The 13,233-nt window shown below is 42.0% G+C and overlaps 1 protein-coding gene across 19 annotated transcripts in view; it reads right to left on the reverse strand.

The window, feature by feature from the left end:
• Positions 1-13,233, reverse strand: part of LOC137853213 (uncharacterized) — a 224,386-nt gene that overhangs the window by 55,394 nt on the left and 155,759 nt on the right. For 16 of the 19 annotated variants that reach the window (XR_011094329.1, XM_068675325.1, XM_068675324.1 and 13 more), the window contains 3 exons: positions 9,481-9,597; positions 6,657-6,856; positions 4,475-4,592 (listed from right to left, as the gene is read on the reverse strand). Coding sequence is in view for 3 of the 19 variants with exons in the window: in XM_068675333.1 (XP_068531434.1) it covers positions 9,522-9,597 (76 nt within the window). In the remaining 16 variants the exon portion in view is untranslated. Of the gene's footprint in view, positions 1-4,474; positions 4,593-6,656; positions 6,857-7,118; positions 7,297-9,480; positions 9,598-13,233 lie in introns of all 19 variants that reach the window. The other 3 variants (XM_068675327.1, XM_068675332.1, XM_068675335.1) reach the window with 2 other exon arrangements.

Below are 13,233 nucleotides of genomic sequence, written 5' to 3' on the forward strand. Positions count from 1 at the left end.
GCCCATCCACAACTTTGCCTTTTTAGGACAGCCCTGACAATGTTTTGCTGTTTGCTTTTCCACTAGGAAGCATGGGAAAAGTGGAGACCTCACATGATTTGAACACCTCCTGCATTTCTCTACTTTGCTCTCTGCATCTCTTGGGAGTTTGGTCCACAGAAATCTTCATGAAGGTTTATTTTTTCTACCCAAAAAAGCTTTACCCATTGATGAAGGACTAATCTAGTGAGTTGACATCATCATATTTTCATAACCTACTATACCCTGAATCATCCTGGTCCTCAGCAGGGATTTCCTTGGCTTGATAAAGCCAGTACTTAGATGATCATGTTACCTGTGATAATAGATTAGATCCTAACTGCAGCTTCTGATTAAGCTTTGGCTAAGCAACAGAATAGGCTTTATAACTGTTACTTTCAAAGGCAGAGAGAGGATAACATTCAAAGAGGTGGAAGCAAGAAAAGACCCTATTGTGTTCTTCATCTATGCCTCCTCTGCAAGGAGCAATGCCTACAGACAACTCTACTTGGATGACTGGAAACCATCTCTATTAGGGTACATTTTAAAAATCCTTCAGGACAATATCTGCTCTAATCAAGACTAGCAAGACTGTCTGATTTCCTCACAAGGAGTGCTGTTTATATAGTTTCAGAGTATTGGGTCCTATCTGCGCGCACCTCACAATCCTGGCAACCCTGGCCAAGAAACACTACAAGTTTCCCCGAAACAGATGTTTATGGCTTACAGCAAAGAGGGAAAAATAAAAAAAAGTGCAAGGGCACATCTCCTAATTGCTGCACTACTTTCAACCATCAAAAAAATTCTGTTAAAAAATGCGATGATAGTGCAAACATCTCTATCTTAAATTCGTTCATTTACCTCTCATTTTAAGATAAACAGCAGTTAAATAGCACGCTGCCGGTATACAAGGGTGCAGACCTTGTTGTTCTAAACCTCCTAAAGTCATACTGCTCTGGGAAAGGACAGGAACCATAAAAAGCCTTAGCTGGGAGGCAGCTTTTATACTTATGTTCAGGCCTCTAGTAAGTTGTCCCACCAAATGTAATGAGACCTCCTGCTTAGCTGGGGCTCTTATTTCCAAAGCTTGTGCCTGCAGCACTCTTATATTTTATAAGCCATATTAACTCACCTCTTGCACCAGGAGGTTGGGTCAGTGGCACACTGTCTAATAATGGAACATATTTGTTAATACTAATAGACATTTGTAAAACTACCACATGCCTTTAGCCTTCAAGTCAAAGCACAGGATGCTTGCTAGGGTTGTGAAATGTATGATGTAAAACTTGGGATGTTTTGGTTACAACATATCTCATTTATTTTTACTGTCATCACCCTCCCTGGTATATAATACCTGCTGCATGCAGAGTGAAATATTGCAGATGTTTTCAAAATAATACTGGGCTGGTGGAGAAACCAAAAGGTCTCTTGTGCGTAAGGTCTGGTTATTTTCACTTCAAAACAACTAGGCAACAAAGTTTCTGTGTGCTTGTATTTTAAAAGGCCTGGATTCCTATGCGCTGACTCATACTTGTGCTGCCCACCCAAAAACTTACCTCTAAGAACTTGGAGAGAGACTCCAGCCATTTTAATACCCTCAGGATTCAAGAATGAAGAGTAAAAAGATAAAACTAGTTATAACTATTCATTAGTTTTTTGTACTTCACATAATTTGTGCAATGGCTTCAGGGGTCTAATTGAATCACTTTTCCCACCTTGTCTTAATTTTAATTATGCAGCAATCTTTTTTACCAACCTGTGCAAAGGAGCCATATGAAAATGTGACATATGACAATATACATTTACCTAAGCTCTAGGACTATTCTGACCTACAGGCAATTAGCTACTGCCTCCAGCACTCAAACGACCAATTAAAGAGTTAACAAAATGCCCTCCAAATCACCTACATGTTCAGGTTTTTGGACTGCCATGAACATTATACTTCAACTGATATAATTTTTGACTGACTGATTTACTAAGTCTGCATCGGCTAAAATTCTAGAGCCATGCCTGTAAAACTGAAGAATCAGATTTTATGAGGTGCTTTCATTGTCATTAAAGACGATCCCACCTTAGCCCTTTCCCTAACAAGACAATCTTGCAGCAGTCATTACAGAATGTGATCCCAGCTTGTCATCAGGGAAAAAATGGCTTGCTAGGTCAATGAGGACTGCACTAAGTTCATCTCAAGGATGTAAGACATCGCTCTCAGTGGCTACCAGCCAAGAACAAAAAAAATTCAACAGCCACAAAGGATTGATTTTTCCAAGACATGGTCCCCAAGTTTTACAGGTAGCCAATTTCAGAAATCCAGAGAGATTAAATCAGTAGTCACAAATGGTCACCTTTACATCTGTTCATGATTTGCAAAGTAGTAGCGAGCATTTCACTGTAGACAACAGATCATTTATAGCCGGAAGTGCACAACAGGACTGACCCCAAGACAGAAAATTTCAAAGAAAATTGTATTCAAATGCGTTCTTGCATGGGAATAAGAGTCCTAGAACACTGCTAATTATACCAACTAAGAGAGAAGTGAAGGGTGCTAATCTGTCCAGGAAATCCCAAATTCCAGTCCTGCCGCCAGCAGTAACTCAAGTTGTGGTTTTGTAATCTCCTTTCCTCCCTTCCTCAGCTGGCAATGGGGGATAACAATTTCCCCTGACCTATATTATACATGGTACCTCGAGGACTGACATTCTTAAAGTGCTCTGAAAATGGGCAAATTGTCTGGGTGACCCACCAGAGTCATACTGGGCATTCCACCGTAATTTAGGAAAGTTCTGCTTCTGCTTTCTATGAGCAGTGTGGTTTCATGATGGTATCTTACAGGTACAGACTGCTTTGCAAATCCACCATTGCCTTCACACAAGAAAAGCATGACTCTACGATGAAAAATGCCAATTTGTAAAATTGTTATAGACCTAAGACTTGTATGCAGACTCTCAGCTAAACTGCTGCTGTTCCTCTGAAGCTGATGGACTTCATCTGTCCAACGGCCTGAATGCTTGGCAGAAACTTTTCTGAGATTGAACAGAAAGAGAAGAGTATCACTGGTCTTCCTTCTCTGACTACAAAGACACAAATACTACCGAGATTTACACAGGTGAAGTCCATCTGGCTTTGCAGACCCAGCAAATGCTTCACTTGAAAGCATACCCAAAAAGCATCGCAATCTTCTGGATGCCATCAGAAGCTGGCATAGAGCTAAAGAATCCAGAGCAGAATTTCTCTTCCACTCTCTGAACTTTCATCACTAAGACAAGGCCCAAAGGGCATGTTGACCAAACAGCTTCACTACACACACGGGGTAAGGTGAAGTGAACGTCAGCATGGAGATAAATGAATCAGACAGTCCAGTGACTTAAGGCTACTTGTCTTCTTGCCTACCATTTGGAAACCAATGTCTGGCAGCAGCAACCTTAGTTCTCCTGTTTTCCGAGTCAGTGGTTGCAGGGACCATCATGGAGGTGACATTCTTGGCCTTCAAGGGCTTAGAGAAATCAATATTGGCAGCACAAAGGACACTTAATGACAGATTCAAAAAAGTGGTGTTTTATCAGTGGAGGAAACGAAAGGGGGGAAAACAGGTAGTTGTAAATGGCCAGGTAGGCAAAAAAATAAGCCCGTACAAAAAAAAAACCAAAAACACCCACAATAAAAAATAAAACAGTGCTTTATTTTCTTGTCTCTATTTGCTGTGCAGTCCAGTCAAAGAGTAAAAAAGCAACTGTTGGATGCCCAGGGCTTCTTTGCTTTGAAAAATACCGAGTCAAACTTAACAATGAAGAGCAGGGATTCCATAAGGTTGTTTATGTATGGCACACATGCAAATGCATGTGATTATGTAGAAGTGTGTCTGTGTGTAGTGTAGCATTAACACCAATTCTTACAGCCTTATGAAATGATATCTTATAAAGAAAGAGAGGAAGAAAGGAAAAGCAAGCTAGATTTTTTTTCTCCCTTCACAAATATGATGCAGTTTACAGAAGCATGGTCCTTTTTTAGGAAGAATTCTAAATGCATCATTCAAATATTGTTTGAGCTGAATACATGATATACATATCATGAATACATATAATCACAGCACAGTCTTTTGTGGAAGTTCTGAAAATAGCATTGGAAAAAGCTGACCATGAGTTTCCATCTAAGGATTTGCATTTGGTTAACATGTGTGAACCAATTCCATTCATCTCACCCTCAATGGGAACTATCCTGCAGCTCCTAATGGTGAAGCTGAAAAGTTTGGCCTGAATGACAGGGATCATTTATGTGAGCCTGATGGCAAGGATAGCATTTACAGCCATAAGATCAAACTGCGTATTGGGGAGCCCCATTAAACTGAAAAATCCCTATCGGTTATGCAGTATAATAGCTACCATATTGCAAAATGCAGTCAAAAGAGTACGAGCCTCACAGCAAGTTAAGTTTTAAGTTATCTGTTGATTTTCCTAACCTTTTTCCACCAGTTCCTCTTTGGAAGGAAAGGTTGCCAGGAGCACTCAAAATTCCTTCTCTCCAGCTTGTCTTGCAGGATGTAACTCAGTTTCTCTCGACTCCCCAATTGCAGAAGGCTGTAGGAAAAAATAAAAGAGGGAAAGGGATAAATCAAAGGAAAATAGGGCAATTAGTTTCAAAAAACTTTGCATCCACTCTCTGCTCAGCTGGGTGCGTGGAGCTGCTGGGAAGCATTGCACCGCAGGGGGGTCTGCACTGAGGGTGTCGGGAGATCAGAGGGGACATCGCTGCCCTCTGCAAAACCTGTGGGAACCAGTGAAACTGGAGGACGTGGGAAGGGTGGCAGGGAGGGCCGAGTGCTCTCAGTAGCATGTTTCCTAGGAAACCTTCGACAGCAAATATCACATTAGTCCTGCCTTGTGGCCCAGCTCATGTGATGTCAAGAACAATTTCTCACAACTCAGCTCAGAAGGTTAGCAAGACTTGGTGAAATGTTCAGTGATTCTGGCCTGACTGTCCAGCTGGGAATGAAACAAGAAATTGAGGGTGTTTGCATTTGTTTTGGAGGGTTTTGACAGATTCCTAAACAAATCTTTTTTATTTATTAAAAAAAAAAGTACATTTGCCTTATAGCCTCACAGGTTTATGGAGACTAACCCAATTGCTATGTTCATTTTCAAGGCTCTCCTTTTAACAACAGAGATTTTCCAGAAGTGAAAATATAGAGGGAAAAAAATAAATAAATAAAAATAAATTAAAATAAAAAATAAGGGGAAAAAAAAAAGCAAAAAGCAATTCCGTGGAAGTCTTAGGGTAGTTGGATTGCCATTGAGTTCATATGTTAATAAAAAAACAAAGCTCCATCATAGACTTCTGGTGTAACAAAACTTCATTTACAACTATCCCTTCTAATTTCTGTCAGCCGCAGTCTGAAAATATCCATAGCCTGGTGGATTTAAAGAAAAAAGCCATAAGCTCTGGCAGCACAACTCATATAAGCGATGCACCTTGGCCTCCACCAGCTCCTTGGCCTGGGGCTCAAATGCCTGCAGAGGGGTCTGAGCGCAGGGATGCAGCATTTTACTTCTCAAGGCTGCACAACCTTGGGTGGTTGAATATCTGGGGTGACTGCACGGTACCATGGACCTTCCCACAACATAACTGTTGTGCACAGGTTATGTTTTTCTTCCCTAAATCTTTGAAAACTGGCCACACCACAAGGCAACTGCACAGTATTGTAGAGGAAAGGTGCCAGCTTTTCTGTCTTTTCAGCTGGCTTCACATCTGTGACTTCAGTGGAGTTTCTTTGACTTCTAATTCTTTAAGAGAAAAGAGACTAAAACTAAAAAATCTTCCTCTGGTGACACACTTCATCTCATACTTAGTGAAATATAAAGACCTTTTTAATAGAAAGTAATATATTTAAACAAATTAAAAATAGCCCCACTAATTTCTTTTTAATCATAAGCTAACTTAGGTGTGTGACCTCTTTATTTCCTTTTGCTGTTTCTCATCTTCAGTGATTTGAGCCCTCACATCTAGTTTTTTTTTTTTCCTTCCTTTTTTTTTCCTTCCCAGGGAAATGAGAGATGAATACAAAAAGAACAAGACAGCTTGAGGTACCAGAGAAACACCAGCATAGAAATAGGTCCATCATTTCCTTTCATCCCATTTTAGATACAGGAGGCCTGATGGATCAGCTTTTCCTTCAGGAAAGCTAGGATTAAAGAGGTCAGGTCAGCAGTGTGAGAATGTCTTTAAGAACAGTGTGGGAACACAAGATTTCCTTACTAGCACGTTAACGTAGAGAATCTGAAGCTCATTTACACAAAACACGGAGAGCTGATATTGCCCCATCCCAAGTGCACTATGTCCTTAGAGCTGTTAGATCCACCAAGTGGCAAATCTCCGAAGCCACGTGTCACTGGAAATCTCATAAAACAGAACAAGGACAACATTAGGATTTACTGACCACCGTAAAGATCTCTCTTGAGGTTCAAAAGCAAGGGTTTAGCAGGGGGAAAGCACGACAGCAAAGGCTCCAGCTGAGGTTACAGAAGGTGAAGATACACCCGACTGCTCAGCAGAAACGCGAGTCCCCTTGACCCACGAGCATCTCACAGCTCCCTGCGTTTGTTACCCTCTCCGCCCTCCTAAGGCCTCCCTCGTCTGGGAGATACCTGCTGGCGTTCACAAAGCAGCTCCTTTGTGCTCCCTGGGACAGGATCCGTCCTCCTGGGCTCTGCAGGGCTCCAGGCATCGGCCGTGGGGCTCTGTGAGGAGAGGCCCCGGCCGCTTCCAGAAGGTTCCAGAGGGTTCCGGCGGCCCCCTCACGGGGCGCAGCCTGGCCCCTCAGTACCACTTCCGGTCAGGAATAGGTCTGCATTAATTTAAATGAATAAGTAAGCAAGTATTTTAATAATAACGTTTTTTTCTAATCACATGAAAAATATTTCTCTGCTCTAGCTGTAAAATAAAGCACTCTAATCTCTCCCGGTTGACAAAAACATCCTGCTTTTTTGAATAATCTTTGAAAGACTAGTCTCCCCACCCTCTCACACGTGTACTGTACATATGTCATATTTCTGAGACATGTAAATGTTATATAGCACTGACTGAAGGGATGAAAGGGTTGAGCGCACCCACATCACGCTGCAGCGTCGCTGGAGCAGTCAAAGGGAGAAGGCTCTTCTTACATCAAAGTTGTCAGGTAAGGTTGTTTTCTCCATACAGGCATCCTTTTTTTAAAGTTAATAATATCCCAGAGCAGTAAACAGATCTTGTAACACTTAGAGCAATTGCTGCTCATACATTAAGGACCTGAACAAATGAAGATTTAAACTCTGGTTATGTATAAATAGCCATATCATGTTTACCTGCGACGCTAGAATAAATATGCCCTCTTTCTTCTGAACTCTTCACAATAAAAATTAATCCCTCATCTGCAAGAGCTATGGATGAAACCTCCAGCGGTATGTTTTACCACACTTCCAGCTGCTAAATGCCTGTGATGGAGATGTCAAGGGATGAATTAATGGAAGCTCCCTGCACAAGCCTCTCTGCCACCAGGTAAGCAGTGAGGGTCCCCACCTGGCGAGCTGGGTGGGAAGGCGAGCACACTTCTCCCACCCTCCACCTCCAGCCTCTCTAAAAGAGTGCATTGGTCTTGTTTGGAGCACGTTTAAGTCTTGTTCAGCCCTACGATGCTTGGCAGAACTGGTATCTGGAGGGACTTGGCCACTGCTGACTCTGTTCCCTTCGGTGTCTCTGCACCAGCACTGTAGCACCTTCCACCATTATCTATCGCTGAAAACACACACAGGCCTAAATAATATCTCAGTATCTTATAGATATAAATGATTTGGAAAGAAATATCTGTTCTTATCATGAGGAAAGATCTATAACTCACTCTTAGTCTTTCATCACTAGGAGGAAATATACTGCAACTTACGCCAATACATTATCTCTTCTTATTTTCCTCTGTATGTGTATTTATCTCTCTGGGTCACTCTTTATCAATCCAGCCACCCGTGCTCAGCCAAGCACACAGTTCATGCGTGGCCCAAGCTAGCCCTCTGGTTTGGGTGGGAGTCTCTGTTCTTCCCTGACCTGCAGCCCGAATGAATAAGAGCACAGCTGGTTTTCATACTCTAAACTACATTTTCCCTGCCTGCAGCTGAAATCCCATACTAATGTCATGTCATTTTGTCAGCCATCATGATGGGACGCCGAGTGGTTAAAATCAGCATGGCATCAGTCTCAGCACTGTAAATCTCAACAGGAGGGGCCTGAGCCAAGGCTGGAGCTGAGCTTTCCCCCAAGCCCATACATGTTTCAGCCTGGAGTTTTAGGTCAGGAATATTTTGAATTCCAGGTTGTTAAAGTTACCAGCTTATGCACCCATCTCCCCTCCGGCTCCCACAGAGGAACCTCTGTGCTCTAAAATGAAGGTTGCTTCTAGCCTTGCCTCTATGGTTTCCAGTCTAATGTCGTGAGTAAGATTCACAGCTACATTTCTTGCTTCCCAATCCACAACAGCAGTTAACCCTATCCCCGTGTATTTCCTCCACAGCACACTGCAGTTCTTTCCCAAAACACTGAGATCCTTCTGGTATATGTATACACGCCTGGTGAAACCCGAATGTCTAGGATTGCAGCAAGATCAAATTTCGGCATTGATAGTCATTCATTCACTCATTCATTCATGGAAAAAGACACAAAGACTCCATCCTGCCCAAGTATGAAAGTTTTTTTTTGTTGTTTTTTTTTTTTTTCTTCTTTTTCCTGAGGAGTATTGCATCCAACAGCCAGCAACTGGCTGCCCTGTTTGGGACATGGGTGCTTTGTAGAAGATTCCTGTTACATCAGCTCACACATCAGCTTGCAAGAAAGCTTCCAAGTGGGGAAGCATATGATTTTTCATTTGGCACTGCGATACTGCTACTAATAAAAAGAGTAAGCATTTTCTATTAGAGCCTGGAAAGAGTTTGCCAAAAGTCAGGGTTCTATAGAGAAATAGCTGCATGTCCACATCAGTTAGTTTCTCTCGGAAACTTAAAAAAAAATTAAATATATCTTTTTGATGGCTTTACCCTGCACTGCCCAGGCACATTAAGCCACAGTAAACTACATTCTTATGGTTGTCATAACATTTCGCTCTGTGTTGCTTGCAACGTGAATAATCTATTAAGATATATAAGGTGCAAAATGCTGCCTTTATGTCTCCGAGTTCCCACAATCTGCTGTACCAACCCAGTGCAATTACTGCTGGAGCAGCGCAGGAGCGGTTCCCTGCCACTGCTGCAGCTGACCGGAGGGTCTGGGCCAGTGACTCCGGGCAGGTTTGGCCACAGCCATCAGGGCTGCGGGGACCTGCCTTCCTCCCACTGTTCTCCCCCTCCTCCTCCCCTATCCCAGCCTGTCATCAATCTTACTAAAATGACAGCAGACAGATGTTAGCCTTTGCAAAGATCAAATGAAATCTATGGCTTTAGGGCTGTTCACCAAGGAGCAGAGTAGTCTACACCAGACACGGGCACCAGCAGTCACCTCCTCTGCATCAACAAGCCTCGAATCAGTTTGGCAGCCATCACAGTCATCTCTCCACAGGCAACCCGAGTCCTGAAATAGATTTTGACAAACTTTAACGTTTTAGCCTCTCTGCAGAGTTGTTTGCTTATTTGTTTTTATAGCAAGATTGCTCATTCGGAACTTTTTTGGGTGAGAGTTTTACATGTGTTGGGGGTGAGGTTGGGAGGGGCTTGTGTTTGCAGCCACACGAACAAGCAGCTCAGGAGTGCACAGGAGTGGGGGTTAATTTGGGTTTAGTATACTTGGCCCCTGCAAGTTCAGTACCTTGAATGCTGCTAGCAAAGGGGGAAAAAAAAGATTACTCCATGGCATAAATATGCTGTATGTGCCCTTGTCTCATGCAATTTCTTTACATCGATGTGCAGGAATATTTATCCCCAGTAGAAATGTTTAACTAATCTGGTAAATGTCAAGCCATATGGTGTACATTGTAAGGATTTCATCAGGCCTTTTTAACTCTTTGTGAAAGTCTCTCCCTCTCTCCCTCTCTTTCTCAGTGCTTTTTCCTTTTTTTTTTTTTTTCCTTCCCATTGCTGACCCCAACAGAACCTATGAGGCAAGAGATAGCGTGCATGGTGTTATTAACATTAGTGAGATCAGGAAGGTGATGTTCACGGTTTATAATAACAAGCAATATTAGCCAGAAGTGCAACTTGTGAGGCACCTTTATGCTGGGCAAAGAGTTGCTGAATGTAATTTTTATCAGCAGTGACCTGCAGAAGATCACTAATACTTTTTTTTTTTTTTTTTTTCTATAACAAACCGTCCACCCCAACAATGTACAAAATTCCCCGGGGCCACCTCATCTCTTATCACTTCCTTTGAATAATCAAGTCTTCACAATAAATAAACTGCAGCTCTCCAGCACTTTCAACTAAAGGAAATGTTTTTGTACTGTAACTATCTAGTGTATCTTCCAGAAAGATAGAGCGCAATTTACAATAAGCAATATCAAAAAAGAATAAACCGTTATGCTCGTGCCAATCCTTATTCATGGATTTATAACAAGACATATCTGTTTTCTTCCTATAAATCTTGACTCTATTTTTAGAGTTTGCAAATAATGACTCCAGTCTTTGGCTGCCTGCCACTTCTGGGAAAAACTAGAATAGTCACAGTGCAAGACTACAATATTAAAAAAAAAGGGGGGGGGGGGGTGCTGAGGGAAGAGGACTCTTGCTGAACTCCAAATATTCCCTACCAGGAGAGACCATTCAAGATCAGTGGTAAGTGATGCAAATACACAGAACGTATCAGAGAAAATGGCAGCAGGCTGGAAATTTGGCTTTACTTCTGCACCTATTCTGGAATTCTTTTTACCTAAAACAAATAGTGACAGCCTAAGCAAGCCCTTTGCTGCATCTCTGGCAGTGCTTGCACCAAGCAAGCTGTGAGCAAGCCTGGCCATCTCTGCTGGGCACCACTGCTGCCTTTTTGTCTTACGGGCCACTGGACCTGCTGTTAGCTTCTGTTGATGGGAGACAGCCTCTGAGGGTAAAGGATTGTAGAACGCTTCTTGCTACAGAATAGTACAGGAATAAAAACTAAAAAATAAAACCAGGAAAAACTACCACCTCTGTAGGTGGTAGCTGTAGCCTCTGGACATTTTAGAGCAGTGGAAGGCTAGGGAGGGGGAGCTGCAGGTCAAGGAAAGGATAAGATCTGGGTGGCTGGGAATGGGGAGGGAGAAAGAGGAATGTAGTGAAGGAGGTAGAAAAGGAAAAGCAGGGAAATGACAGCATTCAGATAAATTTAGGGTTGAATGCAAACTTCTGGGGGAGGGGAGGCGTTTCCTGCCCCAAAACCTCTGAACTTTCTGAGATTCTCCTGTATTGCAAGTGATTTACCTGTAAAAGAGAACTGGAGAAAAGAAAAAAAAAAAGAAAAAAAAAGAAAAAAAAAGAAAAAAGAAAAAGGAGAAAAAAGAAGAGGGAGAAAATTGAAATAAACAATTCTCTGCTGTTTAAACAATCTTTCCATCCTACTCCCCCAGGGTCAAATGTTCAGGCACAAGGACACAAACAAAAAAAAAAAAAAAAAGAAAGAAAGAAAGGAAAATCACTTTAAAAAGGGGATCTTTACACAAATGCATTAGCCCTAGTTTTCATCAATATAACATCAGTATATCAAATGTTAACACAAAGTGACTTCCCCAGATACCTGCAGTTCCTTAACTCCAAAATATTTATTGGTGCATTACACTTAACATTTCATCATTATTAAGGACATTCACAAGCAATAGTACAGCAGCTACTAGTGTAGTTATCTGAGCTTTGTTATATGCAGGCATTTTGGGAAAAAGAGTGAGAGAGAGAGGGAGAGAGAGAAGGCTAAGTTGTAAACACACTGAAAAAAAGGAACGAGAAGACAAACATTAATAATTAATCAGAAGCACTAGTCCAAGACTTTGACTGTGAAAGCTATGAGATGAATGTATCTATTAGCCATGTATATTAAAAAAAAAAAAAAAATCTCACACTAATGTGTTTCTAATAACAGCATTATCTGGTTGTATAGACAGCTCATGTCTGAGCAGCCTCTCAATATTCAGGAAGTTGTTGACAAAGACTTCAGCAATAGCCTGTGTGATTTTGTGTTATTTCCTTTAATTGAACCAATAAGACCTGCACTCCTGACCTTTGCTCAGAAGGCTAATTTGAGATTAGGGTAGTCTAAAAGTAAGAAATAGCAAGTGTATTTTTAAAGCACAGAAACATTTCTATAGTAATAGAAGATTAAGATGAATTTCAGTACTCGGATCCTTTCAGCCCCCAAGCCACTCTGCTCTTAAAGAGATTTTTGAAAGGACTTTGGTGGGACAATATAGTATCTTAGTTTTCAGAAAACGTTAATTCACTCAGCTTTGTCTTTGTGCTGAGTGTTTTAGGGCTTGTAATAAAGATGAAACCCATGACCCTGAGTCCTTGGTGTCTTTACCATCACCCACTAGGACATTCAGAAGTCCCTTAGGAAAACTTACACAAGAGCATAAAATATGCCATTTCAGATAATGATTCTTTGTGGTTCTTAGATTATTCTGGTCTAGTACTGCAGGCTGCAATACTCGAGCTATGTGTAAAAGCCAGGGAATGAATGAGACTGGCTCCTCAGTGGGAGAAGGAGATCCCAAGTGACTTGGGAGAAGATAGGAGAACAAATGTTTTGATTACAGCTGTGAACATTATACCAATATAGTAGAGAGACCCTGCTGCACAACTCTGTGCCAAAATACAGAGGAATGACTAAGGCCCGATGAAAAACGGGACCAAACGGAGCAGAGGGGGGCAGAATGGGTGTTGGTTTTAATATGTGTGGATTTACTCCATGTCTTCTCAGGCAGAATAATAAACAATTAGTGAGGCTGTCTGAGGAGCTGACCATGACCCAGGAGCCAGTGTCTAGTCCTGCTTGTGCTCCTGCCTCTCTGTATAGCTCTGTGGCTGCAGGGGTGCCTCGCTGTGCTATGCCTTCAGCCTCACCAGGCTACATGTGAGCCAGCCTTGATTTAAAAGAAAACCAGGAAGAGCTGATACAGTTTTCTTCCCGGGTTTTCCTTTCCCCACGCACTCTGTAAGGCTCCAGCTTATGCTTTCTTACACAGGGGCTGGAGGTGCATAGGTGCTCTTTCCACTGGAAGCAAGAGGCAGGAAAGAATTGCTGTGCTGA

This window comes from Anas acuta, chromosome 3 (genome assembly GCF_963932015.1).
Source record: "Anas acuta chromosome 3, bAnaAcu1.1, whole genome shotgun sequence".
In the NCBI taxonomy this organism is placed as follows: domain Eukaryota; kingdom Metazoa; phylum Chordata; class Aves; order Anseriformes; family Anatidae; genus Anas; species Anas acuta.